This window comes from Thamnophis elegans, chromosome 7 (assembly GCF_009769535.1).
Source record: "Thamnophis elegans isolate rThaEle1 chromosome 7, rThaEle1.pri, whole genome shotgun sequence".
Lineage (NCBI taxonomy): Eukaryota > Metazoa > Chordata > Lepidosauria > Squamata > Colubridae > Thamnophis > Thamnophis elegans.
Genome location: NC_045547.1, coordinates 24,028,717 through 24,051,012, shown reverse-complemented (window position 1 = coordinate 24,051,012; position 22,296 = coordinate 24,028,717). Strand labels below are relative to the sequence as shown.

General features: G+C 39.1%; 1 protein-coding gene across 1 annotated transcript in view; it reads left to right on the top strand.

Annotated features, from left to right (window-relative positions):
- The first annotated feature begins 936 nt into the window (after positions 1-936).
- Positions 937-22,296, top strand: part of PAH (phenylalanine hydroxylase) — a 44,997-nt gene continuing 23,637 nt past the window's right edge. Inside the window, exons 1-3 of the mRNA XM_032220847.1 lie at positions 937-1,089; positions 4,993-5,100; positions 21,367-21,550. Coding sequence (XP_032076738.1) covers positions 1,069-1,089; positions 4,993-5,100; positions 21,367-21,550 — 313 coding nt within the window. The 5' untranslated portion in view covers positions 937-1,068. The remainder of the gene's footprint in view (positions 1,090-4,992; positions 5,101-21,366; positions 21,551-22,296) is intronic.

The window sequence follows — 22,296 nt, the reverse complement described above, 5'->3', positions numbered from 1 at the left end:
AAACATAAGTTTCAGGGTTTGGTCATGTTTTGTCACTTGGTCCTCATTGCCTCTGGGGGACCTAGCTGTCATTGTATTTCATAATGGCCCAGGGTGACTTTGGGAAGCTGTTTCAGTGATCGTCACAATTAACTTGCTCTGATTTCATTTGGGCTGTTTCACCCTGCTTAGTCTGTACTAAGTCTGTACTTAGTCTGTACTACTATGTTCATTTGGGAATTTCACTAAACTTATTTGGGTGTCTTTCAGAACTGCGTGCTTCAGATAGCAATTTATACAAACAGAGGGAAAACATGGGGGAGAATTGAAAGTACCTTCATTTCACTATCTCAGCTTGCTACAATTTTATGTTTGATTATCTGAAAGTAAGCCACAGGAATCTTGTGAAATTTAGCAATCTGATGCTCTTCCTTCCGTGCAGACAGGCAGGACAAGATGAGGACGAATATAATTTACATTCTTGCTTATTTTGTGGTTTTATTTACAGGAAATTTGCCCCCATTTAAATTTGAATGCATTCCTCAGAATTGGGCAATAAAAGATTTTCTCCCTCTAATAGAAACTTAATGAAGTAAATATGAATAAACCATTATTTGGAACTCCTGTTTGGTTGGATTACTGGTTGGATTACTGGTATTGCTACAATTAAGCAGCATCGTTATGGTTGGTTCATATGAGTAGGGAAGGAATACACCCAGAACTGAAATTACAGAATTGCACAATGCAAACCATAAGAAGACAAGAAATAATTCATGTGGTCACCCCGAAAGAAAGCACATGCAGAAGGATAAAGGATCCCACTTTTGACTTTTGTAACTTATGGCCAAACCATGGTGCCTTTTGAGTTGAAGGGGGTGGAGCAGAGGGGTGTGTGAAGAAAACCCCACCTTTGTCCAAACTCTGCCAAAGAACTGAGGTCAAAAGAGGGGCCGAGCCTTCAGTTGTAAACTCAGCTTTAAATATGTGTGTTCATAGTTTGCAGAAGATCCTGCAAACATTGTAAAATCGCTTAGGAAAAATACTGTTCATTAGTGCTTGGGGGGGGAAAACAAATAAAAAGTCAGCAACATGAATGGAGATCTTTTCCAAGTAAGTCCACTATATTAAGAGGATGTTTTATGAATGTATTTAAATGTTATAAATAAACACTAACATGTATTTTTAAAGAATGCATGATGTTGCAGTTACTAGTTATACAATTGACACTTTCAATTCTATGCCTTCAACAGCAAGGTAATTATAGGCAGACATAAGTCATTATCTTTCTCTTCTTGTTATTAACCTGCTCTTAAATGCATAAATGCTGAATCTGACAATCCTAAGTCTACTTTTATTTTATTATTTTATTTTATTTCAATTGTTCTGGAACAAGGAAAGGGGGAATAAACTTGCAGGCATAGCATTTTTTTCCACATAGATTTTCCCATGAATATTTTTTATTACGATTTATATATGTTTACTTGAGCTACTGTGGAGAAAGTTAGGTATTTATGATAATGTTTCCAATAACAAATAAATAAGGTGTTGGTGTTGCACACAGTTATATAAGTGTATGTTAAGTCTGACCTACATAGTTTCTATCTATACATTGAGATTTAAAATACATGTTCATGTTAAGTAACTGCAGTTAAACACCCTTCCAATATCTCATGCAGCCTTCTTAAAATCTGGAGATGAATCGTGGTGAATGATATTTTTGATGAATTATGTGATAGATATAAATATGCTGACCATGGACACCTAAAGTTATCTACAATTAGAAACCCCAGATCCCTGAATTTGTGAGCAAAGGAATTTGGGAAAGGAAAATAATGTCATCCAATTTTTTATGGCAATGTTTCATTTCTTTCCCAAGTATCCTCAAATGTATTTGCTTATCACCAATGGTCCAGCATATCTGAAATCTGGTGAATACATGCCTCGGTGTAATAGGAAAGTTAGACCAGTGATTATATCAAGTTGTTTTCAACTCTTAATGAACACATAGATTTTTTCCCCATGACAAATTATCTCTAACCTGGTCTTTTAGGTCTTCCAAAGGTGCACTGATCATTATTGTAACTGAGCTCATGGCTATCTTCTTTTCTTTTCCCCCCATCTTCCCTAGCATTACAACATTTCCCAAAAACTTAGATCTTTGCATACTGTGTCCAAAATAGAATAATTTCAGCCTGGTAATCTGTGTTTCAAATGAGAACTCTGGCTTGAATTGTTTGATGATCATTTGTTTTCTTGGCTGTCCACAATATTCTCAAGAGTTTTCTCCAGCAGCAAGTTTGAAGGCTTCAATACTCTTTCTACTGATGTTCTTCAAATCCATCTCTTGTTTTCATAATGGATCACAGGGAATACTGTAGCTTGCATAATTCTGGTATTTGGAGTTATAAACTAGACCAAGATTTATCTAACAGTTGGATGCATTTGAAAGCAGAAAAACCACTGAAGGTGCTCCAGCCTCTTCCTATGCATCTAGACTATGGAAACAAATGGCAGATTTGCCTTTCAGTTGCATTGAGCTGGCCGTATTTCAGAGGATTCCTTTAGCTTGGATAATCTCTGAACTGAAATATTTAATATTAATGAACTTTTAGCTGCTTCTGCTTCTTATTTTTCAAACAGTTTAGCAGTTCCATGGCTCTTGTGGACTTTGCTATGACTTCTATTTAAAATGCTGCTTTTCCATATTAACTAAAGTGGAGCAAAACAAATACCACAGTGAAATTCACTAATGAATTCCTGATTTTCCAAGAATAAAACTAAAGGATGTACACAGCATCCAATATATCCTGCTGGGATAAGCTTAGAAGTTCTGGATTTGTTCAAGATTTTCCTCATAAAAGGGTATAATCCCACCCCCACCTCGCTCCTCTCAGTCTTGGGATGTGCTTAATTTCCTCACAATTCCTTAATTAGGAAGATTGCGTATAGCAATGAAGCAACAAATAGCTTTATTTTGTGTCCAGAGCAACAAAGAGCTTTATTTTATTTTTCTTACCATCATCCTAAAATGTATTGACCATTCAATTTGTTCTCCAGCATGAAGGTTGAACCAAAATGCTTTGAGTTGATATATATTTTCCCCTCCTTTTGGTAACAAACATTTACTGGAAACAGACGTTTCTGTTTACCAAAAGCCACTGACTGGTTTTAGCTGAACCTTTGTCTGACATTTAATAACTGCTCCTCATGAGCTTCACAGGCTTGTTCTGGGCCAGTGGATTAATGTCACAAATGATATGCATTGGAACAAGTATAGGCTATTTAACAAGACGTTCTCTTGTCTCGGACTCAACACGTACACTTAAGACACTGAAGAAATAGCAGAAAGAAAGATTGGCAATATTAATAAAACTGAGAGGTAGACATCAGAATTGGTTTTTTTTTAAATGAAATTTAAGAAAGCAAGCTTTTTTTTAATCCATTTTTTAAATTTTTTCATACAAATTTACACATATTCTAGAAACAAAGTGTTGAGTGGATCTTTCCTTTCACATCCTCTCATTTACATAATCCATTTTACATCATAGCTTGGTTTTCACTTTCAGCCAAATTATTTTCTTTCATTATTTTCCATTTTTATACTTATTTTTTCTTAATACATAAACAATATCTTCAATTGCCCCTTCAAAAATTACACCAAATTATCATTTCATATTTCTCTATTGGTCTATTTTACTATAAACAATATATATCCTCTAATTAAGTTTTAACGTAGAGAGCATTTCTTTCAATTTTTTCTACAATTAACAATATACTTTAATTTCTTTATTTCTTAATTCATTACATAACAATACTAATCATACTACTATTTTCTTTACTAATACAACTCTTTTTCTCTTCTAATCATCATTGCTGCAAAAACTTAATTTGCCAAATTTAAGAACAGAGGAACATCTTGCAAATAGAGAAATTCAATCCATTGCTTCACAACAATCTCCTCCCATTCGAGGCAATATATAGACAGAAACATATGAAGAACGGTTGCAGGAATTGGGTGTAGCTAGTCTAGAGAAAAGAAGGACTAGGGAGGACATGACAGCAGTATTCCAATATTGGGAGGGCTGCCATAAAGAAGAGGGCATCAACTTATTTTCCAAAGCACCAGAAGGCAAGACAAGAAACAATGGATGGGAACTAATCAAAGAGAGAAACAACCTGGAATTAAGAAGAAACTTCCTAACAGTGAGGACAATTAACCAGTGGAATAACTTCAATACAATACAATAGCAGAGTTAGAAGGGACCTTGGAGGTCTTCTAGTCCATCCCCCTGCCTAGGCAGGAAACCCTATTCCGTTTCAGACAAATGGCTATCCAACATCTTCTTAAAGACTTCTAGTGTTGGGGCATTCACAACTTCTGGAGGCAAGCTGTTCCACTGATTAATTGTTGTAACTGTGAGGAAATTTCTCCTCAGTTCTAAGTTGCTTCTCTCCTTGATTAGTTTCCACCCATTGCTTCTTGTTCTACCCTCAGGTGCCTTGGAAAATAGTTTGACTCCCTCTTCTTTGTGGCAGCCCCTGAGATATTGGAACACCTGCTATCATGTCTCCCCTAGTCCTTTTTTCTATTAAATTTCCCTTCAGATGTTGTGGGTGCTTCACCACTTGAGTTTTGAAAGAAAAGACTGAACAGCCATCTGTCTGAAATGGTATAGGGTCTCCTGCTTGAGCAGGGGGTTGGACTAGAAGACCTCCAGTTCCTTCCAGCTCTATCCTGATTGATGGTGCAATTCAAATTGTATGAAGCTTACTACTGTAGAGGCTACCCCCCTCATCCCCAAGGAAACAAGCCAATGGCAAGAACTGTCATTTTAAATATGTTTAATCTTTAAAAACTTTTTTTCCTGTCTGTTTATATGAGAGCTAAGATGGATGTGAGTTGTAAAAACAGGGTATAAAACAGCTAGCCAGATTCAATTTTAGAACTTAGAGTTGATGTAATTAGTTTCCAGACACCAAAGCCTTGTAAATAATTTCATATTTATTATTTAGGAATCCAGGTACATTGAAGAGAACACTTCCCAGAAAGATGCAATCTCTCTGATTTTTTCCCTTAAAGAAGAAGTTGGAGCCTTGGCTAAACTCCTTCGCATATTTGAGGTATGTATTTTACAAAAGCAGTTGTAGGAAGACCAAGGCTTCAAAATGGCAATCCATCCATTATGGATGCAGTTCTCAGATGTCATCTACTTTGTGGTTAATCACAGATGACACCCCAAACTTTCCTGTGTTAAAAAGTCTGACTGTTGCTCTTTTGTTCCCTTGCTCCTAAAGTATTCTATGTTATTGTCTGTTTGGCAAGAGAAAATGGTGAGGAATTGCAGGAAGCATCATCTCAAAATAACCTGGCTTTTATATTAAGGGTTTATCAAAATTTGTTGTCCAATTTCCCTCAGCTATTCTTCACCTGCAAAAATATTTGTATCCTTTTTGTCTATCACACTAATTTCTTTAGGGAAGGCTGGTGGTTCAGCAGCTCAGGTTCAAGATGTAAGTGCAATGCAATGGGGTGAGCTGAGCTCCTGCCAGCCTAGCAATTTGAAAGCATGCAAATGCAAGTATATAAATAGGTACCATTTTGATGGGAAGGTAACAGTACTCAGTGATGACATGACCAAATATCTTTGGACAGTACTCGCCCAATGACCTTGTAACGGAAATGAGCACAGCTGCCTATTTGGCCGTGACTCACTTTTTTTTTCTAATTTCTTTAGATTATTTGTACAGTGTTTCTTTTAAACGTATCTCACTGTTATAAGATGGAAGTGCTGTTGGTTTTTCTTCAGTAATTATTACTCTGTAACTTCATTGCTTGTTTTACTAATTTGAAAAAAGGCATTCCCCCACATTTTCTCTGGAACAGTAGGGTAGGGGAATGAGCTCAAAGCTACAGGAGAATCAGTTATGTATTTCTGTTTATCACTATATTTGATATGGTGAAATATTTACAAAATAGATTCATTAAAATTTCATCCTGGAGAAAAATCTATATAGATAAGAGTTGACACTGACTTGATGACAGTGTCCCCTCTTCCTGTGGGAGTGCAAGGCCAGGTAGTGCAAGAGCCGAGGTGGCACAGTGGTTAGGGTGCAGTACTGCAGGCCACTTCAGCTGACTGTTATCTGCAGTTCAACGGTTCTAATCTCACAGGCTCAAGGTTGACTCAGCCTTCCATCATTCCAAGGTGGGTGAAATGAGGACCCAGACTGTGGGGGCGATATGCTGACTCTGTAAACTGCTTAGAGAGGGCTGAAAGCCCTATGAAGCGGTATATAAGTCTAACTGCTATTGCTATTGCTACCGGCAGCTGACTGCCTTCTCACATTCCGGCTGACTTTTAGTACAGTAAAGTAGGAGTTTTTTTGAGTAACGTTTTTAGTACAGTAAGTAGGAGTGTCTTTGAGTAAAGTTTTAGTATTGTAGCTGGGAGTGTTTCTCTGAGTAATTTTTTTAGTAATGTAAGTAGGAGTTTCTTTGAGTAACATTTCTAGTACTGTAGCTAGGAGTGTTTTTCTGAGTAATGTTTTTTAGTACAGTAAGTAGGTGTGTCTTTGAGTAACATTTTAGTACTGTGGCTAGGAGTTTCTCTGAGTTACGTTTTTAGTGTAGTAAGTAGGGTGTTTTTTGAGTATTGTTTTTTAGTACTGTAGCTAGGAGTGTTTATCTGAATATATTTTTTTAGTACTGTAGCTAGGAACAGGAAAGCTAGGAAAGGTGCGTTGAGGTGTAGAATGGAGGTATAGGCGCCACGGCAGTAACTTGCAAAGGCCACTCCGGATCCAAAGCAGTGTTATTTTTATGGTGTATCCCCTCCCACGAAACTTATGGCTGTCAGAGCAACTGGCATTTACCTTCAGCAGACACTATGGAAATACAGAAACAACTCCAACATCATTAATTATGATTTGCGAGAGAAGCTGCACAACCTTGGCTTGCTCCAAGATCCAGGCCCTCAGACCCCAGCATTGCCAGAAGCCAACAGATGGAGAAGGGGGCATCGGAAGCGGTGCAAGAGAAAGTGGAAGTGCGAAAGTGAGCAGGGGTTAATGCTAGGCTAAAGGCAAACCCTAACCGGCCTGCTCTACCATCCATCCTGCTAGCAAATGTCTGCTCCCTGGAAAATAAATTAGATTACATCAGACTCCAGCAAGCTGGAGCATGAGTACAGCCACTGCTGCATCTTTGTTTTCACGGAAACATGGCTGAATGATAGAGTTCCGGATGCTGCTATTCAGCTGGACAGATTAACTGCGTTTCGTGCCGACACAAATGCAGCTCTGTGCAGTAAGACTCGTGGTGGCGGACTGTGTATATACATCAACACAGAATGGTGTAAAAACTCTGTCCTCATTTCCACCTACTGCTCACCGCTTGTGAGATGTAGACTTTTTTATTTATCCAGGGAATTCACCACTGCTACGTATATTCCACCTAGCGCTAATGCTAAGGAAGCGCTCTGTATACTTCACCGGACCATCAACGAACTGCAGAACACACACCCTGATGGATTTTTTACTGTTGCCAGAGATTTCAATCATGCAAATCTAAGGACTGTGCTCCTTAAATTTCATCAAAATGTGGATTTTGCATCCAGAGGGGAAAACACGTTGGATGTTGTTTATACAAACATCCCAGGTGAAGCCCCGCCCCCACCTTGGCTACTTAGACCACATCTATGTTATGTTAATTCCAACATACAGACCACTCATCAGGCGTTCAAGACCAGTTCGGAAGCAGGTGAGGACCTGGCCAGCAGGAGCCATCTCTGCTCTTCAGGACTGCTTTGAATGCACTGACTGGGACATGTTCAGGGAGTTTGCAACCAACGGTGACTGCATTGACTTGGAGGAGTACACATCGTCAGTGACTAGCTATATCAGCAAGTGCATTGATGATGTCACAGTCTCCAAGAAAATTATCTCACACTCCAACCAGAAGCCGTGGATAACTGGAGAGGTGCGTGCTCTACTGAAAACCCAAGATTCTGCATTCAGGGCAGGTGATACAGCAGCCCTAAGAACAGCGAGAGCCAATCTGTCCCGGGCCATCAGAGAAGCAAGTGTGCACATGCCCAGAGAATCCACCAACACTTCACAAACAGCGGTGACACACGGCGTATGTGGCAGGGCATCCAAGCCATCACTAATTACAGAACATCACCACCTGCCTGTGAGAGGGATGGCTCACTTCCAGATGTGTTAAACAGCTTCTATGCCCATTTCGAAGCACTGAATGACGTGACAGCGAGGAAGACCACACCTCCTTCCAACGACAGATATTTTGTCTCTCCACTACTGATGTGAGGAAAGATCTAAGGAGAGCCAACCCACGGAAAGCTGCGGGACCAGACAATATTCCTGGCAGAGTACTCAGAGGATGTGCAGACCAACTGGCAAATGTTTTTACCAACATCTTCAACATCTCTCTGACTACCACTGTTGTCCCAAAGTGCTTCAAGACAACGACCATCATCCCCATGCCGAAAAAACCATCAGTGTTCTGTCTCAATGACTACCATCCCATTGCACTTACTCCCATGATCATGAAGTGCTTTGAGAGGCTCGTCTTGAGGCATATAAAGACCCTGATGCCCATAACATTGGATCCACTGCAGTTTGCATACCACTCAAATCGCTCCACCGATGATGCCTACACTCCATCTAGCCCTCACTCACCTAGAAAACAAAGACTCATATGTACAAATGCTGTTCATAAACTTTAGTTCAGCATTCAACACTATCATTCCCCAACATCTGATGGGGAAGCTGACCCTGTTGAGCCTGAACACCTCCCTCTGTAACTGGATCCTGGACTTTTTGTCAGGAAGACCTCAGACAATCCGGATTGCGAACAACACTTCTAACACCATCATACTGAGCACTGGAGCCCCTTAGGGCTATGTGCTCAGTCGCCTGCTGTTCAGCCTGCTGACGCATGACTGTGTAGCAATGAACAGTTCAAATCACATCATAAAGTTCGCTGATGATATGACTGTGATGGGTCTTATCAGCAAGAATGACAAGACAGCATTCAGAGAGGAAGTGGATGAGTTAACGAACTGGTGTAAAGCCAACAACCTGTCTCTGAATGTAGACAAAACAAAAGAGATGGTTGTTGACTTCAGGAGGATACAACACAACCACTCCCCACTGAAGATCAGTGGCTCCTCTGTGGAGATTGTAGAGAGCACCAAATTCCTTGGTGTTCACCTAGCGGAGAATCTCACCTGGCCCCTCAACACCGGTTCCATAACAAGGAAGGCCCAGCAGCATCTTTGCTTCCTTAGGAAACTGAGGAAGGCACAGTTTCCACCACACATCCTCACAACCTTCTACAGAGGGACCATCAAGGGCACCCTGAGCAGCTGCATCACCACCTGGTTTGGGAATTGCACCATTTTGGATCGCAAGACCCTACAACGAATAATGAAGACAGCGGAGAAGATCATCGGGGTTGCACTTCCCTCTGTCATGGACATATACACTACACGCTGCATTCGTAAAGCCAGAAACATTGTGGCTGACCACACACACACCCCTCATACATGCTCTTTACTCTCCTGCCATCTGGAAAAAGGCACAGAAGCATTCGGGCCTGCACAAACAGACTGTGTAACAGTTTCTTTCCACAAGCCATCAGACTCCTCAACTCTCTCTAAGTTCTTAGATTTAGAGCTATATGTAGTTCTGTGTTCTGCTCTTTTTCTTTTTATCTATGTTGTCTGATGTAGCACCTTGGTCCTGGGGAAACGTTGTTTCGTCTCACTGTGTACTGTACTGTATATTGTTGAAATGAAAATAAAACCTACTTGACTTGACTTGACTTGACATCATCATCAATCTTCATCTTCATCATCAAGTTCATGGGTCATCAAACTATGGCCTAGGGGCCACATGCGGCCCACCAAAGCCATTAATCTGGCCTGCGTAGGACCATGAGGCTGCCCCGCCCACATCACCCCACCCACCCATCGGGCAAATGCAGGGCTTATCTTCGTGAACCCCACAGGCTGGAACTGAAAGGCAAAGCCAACAATTTTGGTCTGCAGAAATGTGGAAGTGGGGTAGGTGAAAACAGTGTGCACAGATGCCCTGGGAGGCCCCAAAACAGGTGAAAACAGCCCATTTTGGCCAAAAAAACAAGCTGTTTTTGCCTGTTTTTGGCCTGCAGAATGCTTCTGGAGGTGTGTTGGGGGCGGTGAAAAACAGGGCAAACAGACGCCCCAGGAGGCCAAAAAACTGGCAAAAACAGCCTGTTTTTCACCTCCCCCACCTCCAGAGGATAAAGAGAGATAGATAGACAGAGAGATAGAGGGAGGGAGGGAGAGAGAGGCACACACACACACAGATTTCTCAAGCTCCTTCGGGCTGAGAAGAATTGCTGCAAAACTGAGTATCCTGAAGTGGACTACTAGACTCCTAAACAACTGAAAAAATGATCTAGTAAAAAGAAAAGGCAACTAAAAGAGCAACATGCAAACAAAAGCAAATTAAACACCCACAGGAGCAAAACAAATTAAAGTTTAATTTGTGTGCATTGTTCAATGGACTGTTAAATTGGTTATGCCCACATAGTCACATGGCCTAGCCACACCCACCCAGTCACATGTCCATCTAGACATGCCCACCTAGCCACTCCAGCCCCCCAACCCTGGGAGGGACCATGAATTGGCCCCCTGTTTAAAAAGTTTGAGGATCCCTGATCTAGTTGATCTGATCTTACATGGTGCAAGCAAGCATCCTGATGATGTTTTTGTTTAAACATGTTTTAACATTCCTTCCTATTGTACTTAATAGAACTTTAGGTCCTTCTGCAATCAGAAAGTCTAATTAAACTGCTCATACATGAAAGGCAAACAAGACATTTCTAGGCCAACGTACACTAACGTTCTCTTTACCAAACATTATACTTAATTCAGATACTTCACCTTGAGGTGGTTTGTTAAAGGAAATCTTCCCTCAATTTCAGACATAATATATGATTAATATAATTGCATTGCTCATATTTGGAACCCTCTTAAATCTGTCTCTTGATATGGTCATACGAAACTACCTTAAAGCGATTTATTAGAAGTTTTCTTCCCCTGCAAAAGAAGCTACTTTTTTTCCCTCTTTTCCACTGAGTGTTTCATAATTTAAAATTTCTTTTGGTGTTAATTTTTACCTCATTTTAGTTTAAGAAGTGATGAAATCTGCCACAACTGGAGTTGTTTCCAGATGCACATCTTTCCATTACTCTGAAAATTGCCTGGTTATCCACATTTCCCAGTCTGGATATTTTTTTAAAAAATGGGAAAAATACCCACAATACTAACAAAAGGAATTTCTATATAATATCCTTTGGGATTTAAGTCTGAGAGGCCAGAAATGATTGTACAATGAAAGATGGAATATTCATATGCACTTTTTAAGTATTCCCGACTTCAGTCTTGAAAGTTTCATTAACTGTTCTGGGTGGGGAAAATCAGAAGCAGCTGTTTCTAATCAATCTGAATGAGAATGGTGGTGATGGGGACAGAAAAAGAAATTATGACAGCAACACTAGTTGTTTTCAATGTCAGATATATTTTCACATCTTCTGAATTATGCAGAAATGTACATGGGCAGGGGGAGGGAGAAATGATATTCTCCCTCCCCCTGCCCATGTAAGAGCCATAAAGATAATGATAGTATGATAATATCTCTAATTGCTTTCTTGTAGCTAGCTTCCCTTTTGAAATCTCAGAGTTTATGTTTTTTTTTAAAAAAAATATTTATTTAAAGAAGATATAGTATGGTCTTTAAGTGCATTGTATATCTAGGAAAAAGTGATATAGAAACACAAATTGTGTAATGAACAGAATCCCATCAATTTTTTTATTTAGGAAAATAAAAATTGAGCTGTAAATGGAAAGGAAATGCAGGGTAGTGAGAAAAGCAGGTAGATTTTTCTTCTTCTTCCTGAAGCTTCTGTTTCATAACCGAAGGAAAAAAAAATCAATGATTACCCAGAATGAGATGTGTAAAACTTCTCTTTCTGTGTTCAATTGACTTCAGAACGGATTTTCAATCAACGCATCTAACTCAAACTTTGCTCCAAAGATGTACAGAAGTTTGAGTTAGATGCATTGATTGAATCCCTCAGATGTCATTTGGATCATGAGCAGGCAAATGTTTGTAGCTGGAGGCTGCATTAAAAAGAAGAAAGCTGCTTCTGAATTACACAGAGGGCACTGAGGTGATACAATGATGTCACCAGAGAGTCTCTGTCAAAAATTTCATCCGTTTGATGAAGCCCATCTCTTGAGGATTGATTTAAAATCACAAATATTTATTCATCTTTGTAGTGTCAGCTAACTATATTGCTCAGTATTTTAGCAAATAAATAAAAAGAAAGCAAAATCATGTTGTACAACGTGAGTTTCTGTGATCAGATTGAGAGAGATTCTCAGGGTGCAAACAAACAAAACCCCCATGTAGATCAGGTTCCTTACTGATTACTGATAAAAAAATTCAGTTATTGATAGCAACAAAAACATTACAAATACTCTGTAGCAGCTCAAAGACTAATATACTTTGTCGATGTGCTACTTGGCTTATGGAATAGTATCCTGAGAAGCAGTATATGTTCTTGGTTTTTTTTTTCTCCTCAGGATGTTAATCAGATGGATTCTCTTGACATTAACTTGAAAGGAGGTTGAAATGCTGTTCTTCAATCTGAAGAAGCTTGGCTGCACTTCTTAGTCGTGTATGAGAGTGGAGAAACAATATTCCTTTAACCTCTTTCTCCTGAGGTGGCTCAGCCTCCATAGACACGTTGGCCTTCCCCTGCAGAGCTCTTGCGAAGCTGCAATGAGTGTTCAGCTCTGTTCTTCATTCATCTCATAGAATCAGCTTGACACATGAAAATTCAGAGTTAGAGGACCTCATAGATGACAAGCTAGTCTTGTCTGAAGATGTCTAGTGGTGGAGACAGGCATTGTCTGGGCTCAGCAGCAAACAGCTTGTTAGCATCTATATGTGAGGTCTTCAAGGAATTCTAGGGTTATAGGCTAAACTGGGATTTAAAAAAAATAAAATAAAAAACCTTCCTAGAAGAAGGAAATGGCAAATTATTTCCCAATTGTTGCCACGGTAACTAAACGTATGCCTCCATAAAACCAGCAGGAATCTAGCTCAATTTAAAGGATACTTTAGTATTTTAGAAAAGAATGCTTGATTATTCCCCTTCCAGAAAATTGTTTCACTTTTAAATATCTCTTAACATCAGGCACAAAATCAGCAATGTTTCTCCTTTAACATGTAGATCATTACAGTTAATCCTAACCTTTGGCTCAGCAAATATTTGCCCTCTTCTAGCTGACAGCCCAAATTTTGTAGGATACAATTCCTTCTCAGGACAGTATTATATTACAGTATAATTCTTCTCCATTCTGTAATAGCTTTTCTTGCTTCCAATTTGTCATATTGAATGACCATTTAATTAATTTGGGCCAAATGAGAGATTGTCAAGAAATTATTGTGGACATTGAGGGGAAAAAAAGTCCTATATCTGAATGGTATAATGTGAATCTCAATGTAAAACCACCCTGATTTAATACTAGAAACTTGAAAAATCAAATCTGGGCTAAATGGACCCAAACATCTGCATTTATGTAACTTTGCACTAATTATAAAGTGTTCATTTCATCATTTGTTGAATGTTATATATTTCAGAAATATGTTATATAGTTCAGCTAGTATCCTTCCAATGTTTTGATCTTTCATCGTTTGTGCTGGCTAGAGATTATGGGAAATTGTAATCCAGCATTTAAAGGCACCAATTTGGGTAACTGGTCAAGGCTTGAAAGTATGGCCTTTGATCTTTAAAGTAAGGTTTTACAGATTAAACAGAATTTATTTATCCCTCATGTGACTCAACCCTGTTTCATTTCACAACAGTCAATAAGGCAAGCCCATTTGTTTTATCTTCCAGCCACAAGTGCTTGTAGAAAAATAATAATTTTCCCAGGTCCTTGGGACTTGGGAAAAGTCTCAAGGACCTGGGATTTTCCTTGGGACTTGATAGGTGGATAAAACTCAGTAGGGGGATAAAACTTTCAAATCCAAACATCTGGCTGATTGTATTACCAATCATAAGAATAAGGAAGGCCAATGTAAGTTAAAGAACTATGAATTTCACCTTGTTGGGTATATTATAATACACTAGCTGATAACCGAGAGTTGTCCAGTTATTTATTTATAGGGGGAAAATATCCAGACCAAACGTAATTTCTAATGTTGGATTTTCCCCCTTACCCCTTGTGGAGTACTGTGAAGCCATTACCATGGCAACTCCACTGTGCTGTACAGTAGAAGCCATTTTACAGCAGTACAATAGAAGCCATTTTAAGGCACAACAGGCTGTATCTTAACAGAATGCACATCCTGAGGGGTGGTAGGGATGTTTTATCCCCAAAGTATTTTTATACTAAATGTATACACTACATAGCTCTCAGAGATTTTGGGTAATTTACAAAAAAGTCACAGGCAATGCACAGGCTTCTCTGTATGTGTGTGTGTGTAAATATATATATTATTAGTATTACCAATTAATATCAACAGAAGTAAAGATAAAGGTTTCCCCTTTCCAGTTGTTTGCGATTCGAGGGTGTTTGTGTGTGCTTATTTCTGTTTGTTAGCCAAGGGAGTCAGCATTGTCCAAAGACAATTCCATGGCCATGTGGCCAGCATGATTATACACTGAGGTGCATGGAATGCCATTATCTTCTCACTGAAGTAGAATCTATTTATCTACTCAGATAGAATAGAGTAAAGCTACACAGCTTTCAAACTGCTAGGTGGGCAGGAGCTGACGCAAGTCAGTTACCTCCCATTGCACAGTCTCGGGTCTCGAACCCAGGCTGTCAGCTTTTTAGTTAACAAGCTCAACATCTTTAACCACTGCAGTATTGCTCCTCCATGATGTCAACAAAATAAGTGTCAAAATATATACTGTGTTTATTGGAAGGAAGCCATTACTTGGCATAGATTTAATTTTAAAAACAATAGTTACCATGGAACAAGGAACAGAACATTGAACTTGGAGGATATTTTTCCACCTAAGATAGTAGAGAAGGTAGAAAGGCATTTTTTTTACAGGTAGCAGAATTATATATGAATTTGTGTGTGTCACACATTCTCACAATAGCTAGTGACTGTTAAAAATTAGTTGCCTAAATCAGGCCTTTGAAAACCAAAATCTTTCCAAAAAGGAAAGTTTTTTTAAAAGTAATTTTTGAAAATCTGTTACAGAAGATTGGGAAGCAAGACTTTCACAAATGCAGGCCCATTATAATAAAATATGCTTAGTGAAATGGTTACTTTGTGTATTCCTGAACAAGGAATCAAGAGCTGAGGCGGGAGGCAAGTCAATCAGAAGATGTTTATTGTAAACCAGAACTAACAGAAATAAACTACTTCGGGCTGACAGCTTTTTATATGGCAGCTGTCAACCCGGCAACCAATTAGAAACTGTAATTCTTCTGCCAGAATGCTCCATGCATTTTAACCAGTGAGGACCCAAATCCTTCGCTGATTGACACCTGAGACACAACAGTTACAATTGTCCCTCAGTTAATTTTAAATTCTCTCTTCATCCTGCCATTCAAATCCCCAGATAAAAGTGATAGCTTAGACCACAGGCAGGGAGAAAGAGCAGATAAAAAGGGTGGGAAAAGAAACTGAAAAATAGTTTAGCTCCTCCTCCCACTTTGGACCCAGCCACACCCATAACTGGCTTTGACCCCCACCTACCACCAGCAAGCAGCCTTTCTTAAATTATCTGCATCTGCAAGTGAAAAAAGGGATCCTTATTCTTGATATAGCATAAATGTTTTTAACTTAAGGCAGGGGTGACAAACTTGCATTGTCACGGCATCATCACGTGATGTATCATGACTTTTCTCTGCTTCGCTAAACCAGGCATGGGCATGGCCAGTGCATGACACATCCGGCTTCAGGCCACGGGTTTGACACCCCTGTCTTAAGGCTTTGCCCGACCTAGTTGCTTTTTCTCTGATGTGTTTCCAAAAATGCAAAAAGAGCCACTGATTTCTGAAGGGTGTCTCTGTGGAAGATCTTGTTTTGCACCCCTGTTATAAAAACATAAGGGATGGGGTGGCTCAGTGGCTAAGACACTGAGCTTGTTGATCTGAAAGGTTGGCAGTTTGGCGGTCGAACCCCTAGTGCCATGTAAAGGAGTGAGCTCCCGTTACTTGTCCCAGCTTCTGCCAACCTAACAGTTTGTAAGAATACAAGTAGAAAAATAGGAACCACCTCTGGTGGAAAGGTAACAGTGTTCTGTGTGCCTTTGGTGTTTAGTCATGCTGGCCACATGACCACAGGGATGTCTTTGGGGAGTGCTAGCTCTTCAGCTTTGAAATGGAGATGAGCACTGCCCCCTAGAGTTGGGAACAACTAGCACATATGTGTGAGGGGAACTTTACCTTTTTACCTTATAAAAAATGAAGAAAGTTAGGGGACATTTAAGAAAGATGGCTGTCCTTTCTCCCCTTCATTACATAAGTATCAAAGCAGTAACTATCTGTCAGCATTTCAAATGAACTCAGCAATGTTTGCTTTTGCTTTAGAAATACCCATGTTTGCAGCATAATTTAGCAACAGAGAAAGTAGTGATCATGTGCTGAGCCTTTTCAGAGGGAAGTAGTGTGTTTGTACATGAATTTCAGAGCAACTCCAAGATCAAATGTGTTTGTTTGGACCAGTTAAAAATTAACCACATGTTCCTCTGCTGTAGGAAATGCAAAAATATATGTACCTTCAAACAGAATGCAGAATTTTCCACAAGAGGATAAAAAAGGAATGGTTTGGATGTTTATTTAAAAAAAATATTTTTTTAAAAAGGAAGGTATTACATATCTGCTGGATTCATATACTCTAATATCAGAGTCAAATTTTACAATTCAATGTAGATAGCATATCAGCATTAAAAAAAAACCCAAATCTGATACTTTTTTCTACATGGGCACAAACATTATGAAATCAACACTGACAGTTTGATAAGAAGATAATTTAATATTTATGGTGCTTTTTTTCAGAACTTGATATTTATTGAATTTACAGGGGTAGGGGTTGAGAAGCACAGTGGAAGAAAAGATTATATATCAGCAGACAAAAGAAAATATATTTGTTTATCTTGCTGATCATTAATATTTTATCAGTAATACCATTGATATTGCAAATAAATTAGATACACCCCAAAGTTACCACTTGATTTTTTGATAAGAGAATAAAAAATTGCAAAAATATATGGAAGTGAGAAATGCCGAGAGCTTGATACAGAGGCAGGTTCCTTCTAGTTTGGCCGAGTAGGTAGTAACTTAGCTGGCCATGCCCCTGAACCGGTTCTATCTTGTTTTTTGCTTCTGCGAATGTGCAGAAGCATTTTTTATACCTACTGTGCATGCATGCATAGCGTGCATCAAGCATGCATGTGAGCACCCCCGAAGCACGTCCCTGAGCGAACCGGCAGTAGAAGAAGCCGGAACCCATCCGTGGCATGATACCAGCTCTTCTCAAACTCCTCTCACTGCCTTTAACAGGACCTAAATGTATATCATAAGCTGATAAAAAATATAAACAGTATAATAGACTTTACCGGAAGTGATAATAAAATTCCATCTCCCTCCAAACCATGAGAGATGAATGGGATTTTTGGATTGTGCATGAAGCACCTTGATTTTTTTTTTTTTTTAAATGGGGAGAGTGAATAAGTGGGAAAATCTAGCATGGAATCTAGGCTTAAATTTCAAATCAAATATCTTGCAGGGTCGTTGGTGCTATCTAAGCTTGGTTGTTTTCTTAGAGACATTTCATTGCCAATCTAGGTAACATCATCAGTGGTAGTAGGGAATATGCTTCCTCTCACTTTATATAGTAGTGGCTTACCCTGTCAATGTTGATAGAAGTGCTCTTGGTAGTTCCTTGATTGGGCTGTGGTTTACTATTAGTTAGATTGTCTGAGTGTTTTGAATGTCTGAGTGTTACATTTAGCTTGTTTGCCAACTCAAACAAACTAACAAGAGAACAAACCACACTCCCTACTACCACTGATGATGTTACCTAGTTTGGTAATAAAACATCTGCAAGATAACAACCGAGCTCAGAGAGCACTAAGGACCCCACAGTTCAATCATGAGCTACAAAGATTCTCTTCTATCGAGATAACTATCCTCTAGTTGCTGTTCAAAATGAGAAGTGCACATGTGCCCATCCTAACTTTGTTATCACACAAAAGCAGAAAAAAATGAAGACAGAAAGCTGCCTCTTATCAATTTAGATTATTGATCCACAGTGCTCTGTAATGCAGATAGTTGACTGGTTGAGGCTTGCAACAGTTTTTCCCAGCTGACTACTTTAAAAATGAAAAAAATCTGGCTATCTATATTTCCCACAATTCCTTTGAGGATCATAAATTTAATAGACCTTTTCCATTTAATCCACCACATCAGAATATAATTAAAGAAACTACAGATGTAGTTGGTAGGAATTGTGTTGTGCTGTTCCTGTGGCCTGTCCTTATATGAGTAGGTAAGTATAGGAGATCAACCCTGACTGCTCTTTAGAAAGCCAGATTTTGAAGATGAAACTCAAAATACTTTTGCCACCTCATGAGAAGAAAGGACTCCCTGGAGAAGAGCCTAGTGCTGGGAAAGACTGAGGACAGAAGAAGAAGGGGAGGACAGAGAATGAGGTGGCTGGATGAAGTCACCGAAGCAGTAAGCGTGAGCTTCATTGAACTCCAGAGGTTGGTAGAGGACAGGAAGGCCTGGAGGAATGTTGTCCATGGGGTCACAATGGGTTGGACATGACTTTGCAACTAACAAGTATAGATTTCAAGTTGCAGGCATCCTTTTTCCTTATTATGTCTTTAATAATAATCAGGCATGCAGCTGCTATGCTGTATAGAATTAAAGGGGTTAATAATTTGTCACCTTCCATGACCCCTTGATCATTGGCTTCTGCCAGTTATTAAAAGAAATGGAGACAGCAACTTTTCTCTAGCACAATTTTTTTTTACAACTGATTCCAAGGACAATGGAAGAACAGCAGAGATGAAGATAACATTTTCACATTTCCATCTAGCATTCTCTGTTCAGCTCATTCATTTCATGAAACACCACTATTTCTTGAAAGAAAGAATCTTGCTATCTCACTATGAATCCCAAATCTTAATTCTGACAATGGACTTATTGGAATTATAATTAAATGTAGCATACTTGCTTAGAGCAGACTGTGAGTTTTAGGGTCTGGTCTTGATCATAATAAATCTTACATAGAGTAATTTAAACTTTACCCTTCCCTGGCTCTGGAGCCCTCTAATGATTTGTGAGCACCTAATTAAATAGCAAATACAAAGCATTGTCTGTGACCAGTGCAGATCTTTGGAGAGCTAAAACAACTTGACCTCAGGGCTCAGCTTGGTTAATAGAGGTCTTTGCATGGAGGCCATCCCTGTTAGGAGGATCTCTTTCCTGTGCCAGGGGATTTGAATGCACTTCTGACCTTTTCAACTTCTTGTGTTGGTATCTGGCCAAACAGTTTAGCCCATCTTTGGTGCTCATTGCTTAGAACTTCAAAAAAGACAGATCCAATAGTGCACATTGTTTCTGAGCAGATGGTCCTTTTGAATTTCTCTCTCTGCCTCTCTCTGTTCTTGAATATATTTAATATTCAGCTCTGGGGGGGGGGGGATGGGGGAAAATCACCACCAGCCTATATTTATTGGTATTGATATATATATATTCACGATATTTTAAACCACACCTCACTAAGAGCTTGACTCATTTTTGTAGCTGTCTTTCAAATAGACATTTTTCATGAACGCAACTATAAAAAAAGAAAATGTAACTTTGGCATAGAGCAGTGATGGTAAGCCTTTTCAGTACTGAGTGCCCAAACTGGAATGCATGTGCATGCATGTGCATTTGTGCACGCCAGAGTGCCGGAAACCCAAAGACCAACTGGCTGGCACAAGCATGCCTGTTTTTTTGGCCATTTTATGGGTCATTTTCAGGCCAAAAACGGGCTGAAAACAGCCCCCAAATGGCCTGAAAACAGCCTGAAAATGGCCTGTTTTGGGGCCATTTTTGGCCATTTTTTGTGCCATTTTCTGGCACTTTGACACCTGCAAAGACCAGCTGGCGATGCCATAGGTTCGCCATCACAGCCATAGAGTGACTATATATTCCTTCTGGGTCTTTATTCCTGGGTCTACCTTCTTTGACCTCCCCATCTGATCTTTAATATTGTTGTTTTAATTAAAAATAAATCAATGAGAAACTGCAATAATATATTCCTGCCATTAGTCATCATATAAGTGACAAGGCTGTATCTCAAAACAGCCATTGAAATGGAGCTACTTGCCACCTTTCATACTGCCCAAGAAGATTGAAACTATTCTTGGGATAGTAACTTATACTATGTATCTGTGTCACATTTGGGCCAATGATGGGATTCACTTACCTTCGCTACTGGTTCACAAATGTGAGCACGCTCACATGCACCACCTTCTGTGCATGCGCACCGCCTACTGCACATGCACAGAAGGTCGCGCATTACATCGGGGTGAGTGGGTGGAGCCTGCAGCAGCAGCCGCTACCGGTTCTCCTGAACCGGTAAGAACTGGCTGCATACCACCTCTGATTTGGGCCTTCTACTATACTACATGAAATGAGCTGAGTGTATGTATTTTGTGAGGGAAAGGCAGATTCAGTCTCCAAACATTATTCATTTCGGAAGGTTGTTATCTGGCCATTTGATGCCTCCAACATGTAATAGTAAGGGTTGTAACTGTAAATAAACTTTCCTCAAAAATACTTCATAGGGGAATATTAAAGAACTTGCTGCAACATCCTATTTCCCAGTAGCCAATGAGCATCTGACAAAAGATGAAAACAGTGGTTATCTTGCATTGATGTTCCCTAGTACTTGCTATTGAGAATCATGATGTCTCTGGGCTGAATGGTACCAAATAGCCATTGAGGTTAATGACCTCTGGTCTAATAGTAGGCAATAAAGTAAGGTAGGACATTCATTATATTCAGATCTTGCAGAGATATCAAGTTAATGTTTATTATAATAGCATTTGCAGTCCTATAACAGTATACAGTTATAGTTGTATAACTCAGTTATCAATTTATTTTGTGTGGGGCTCAACATTTTAAATACCGGTACACATTTTTATTTTTAAAAATAGCTAGAACACTTTATAAACAAACAAAGGTTCTTGTCATCCAAATTTCTATGTACCATACTCTGCGCAGATCACTTTCTAGCCTCCCTGCAAAAAAGAGAGAAGGTATTATTTATTTCATTGTCTTTTAGGAAAAGGGGATAAACTTGACTCACATAGAATCCAGACCTTCCCGGTTGAATAAAGATGAATATGAATTTTTCATTAATTTGGAGAGCAAGAATATTTCTGCCCTTCCAGATATCATCAAGACCTTGAGAGATGACATCAGAGCAAATGTTCATGAACTTTCACGTGAAAAGAGGAAAGATGCAGGTAAGAAAAAAGATTCCAGCATAACCAATTCTTGTAAAAGGAAGCTTTAGCAAGGGATATTGAAAAAATTCAGATGTGCCAGCCTGATTCACGTTTTTCAAACAAAAAAATGACGGAGGATACATTTTCGCTTTACTGCAAATAAATATGTTAAAATGCATTTCGAATTATTTATTTAGTTATTTAGAAAAAAAACATTTTAGTTATTAAAACATATTAACAATGATTACATTCTGTCCTGCTGACTGATGCAGAAACTAGATTCATGAATGATTGCAAACAAGACAATTATAGACACAAACTAGATCAATTGGTCCTGAGTTCTAGTTCCAGTTATGCTTATTTTTTTTATTGGCCTGGCTGTTGGTTATTATTTTATCCTAGTTATTTTATCCAGACAACTTATTACATGCCACATTTATAAGAAGAAAACATAAAATTTCAAAGGTGCATAACTTCCTAATTCTAATAGGCCTCAGTCAAAGAATTAGAATAAGGCTACATTCATGCACATAATTATTCATCTATGAGTTACCTGTATTCACTAGATAGAATCTAGAAGAAAATATAGTCAGGGGAACTTACATGTTTAGTAAGCATTTGTTTCATGTACATTCATCCAAATCTTCTGATCATGGTTTCTTTAGACGGCAGGTGTGATCCTAATAGGATTTCAGGAAAAGTTGGTTTAAAATGCTTTAGGTCTGCTGTGTCTTTTTTCCTTCCTGGGAGCAACATGAAAGGGG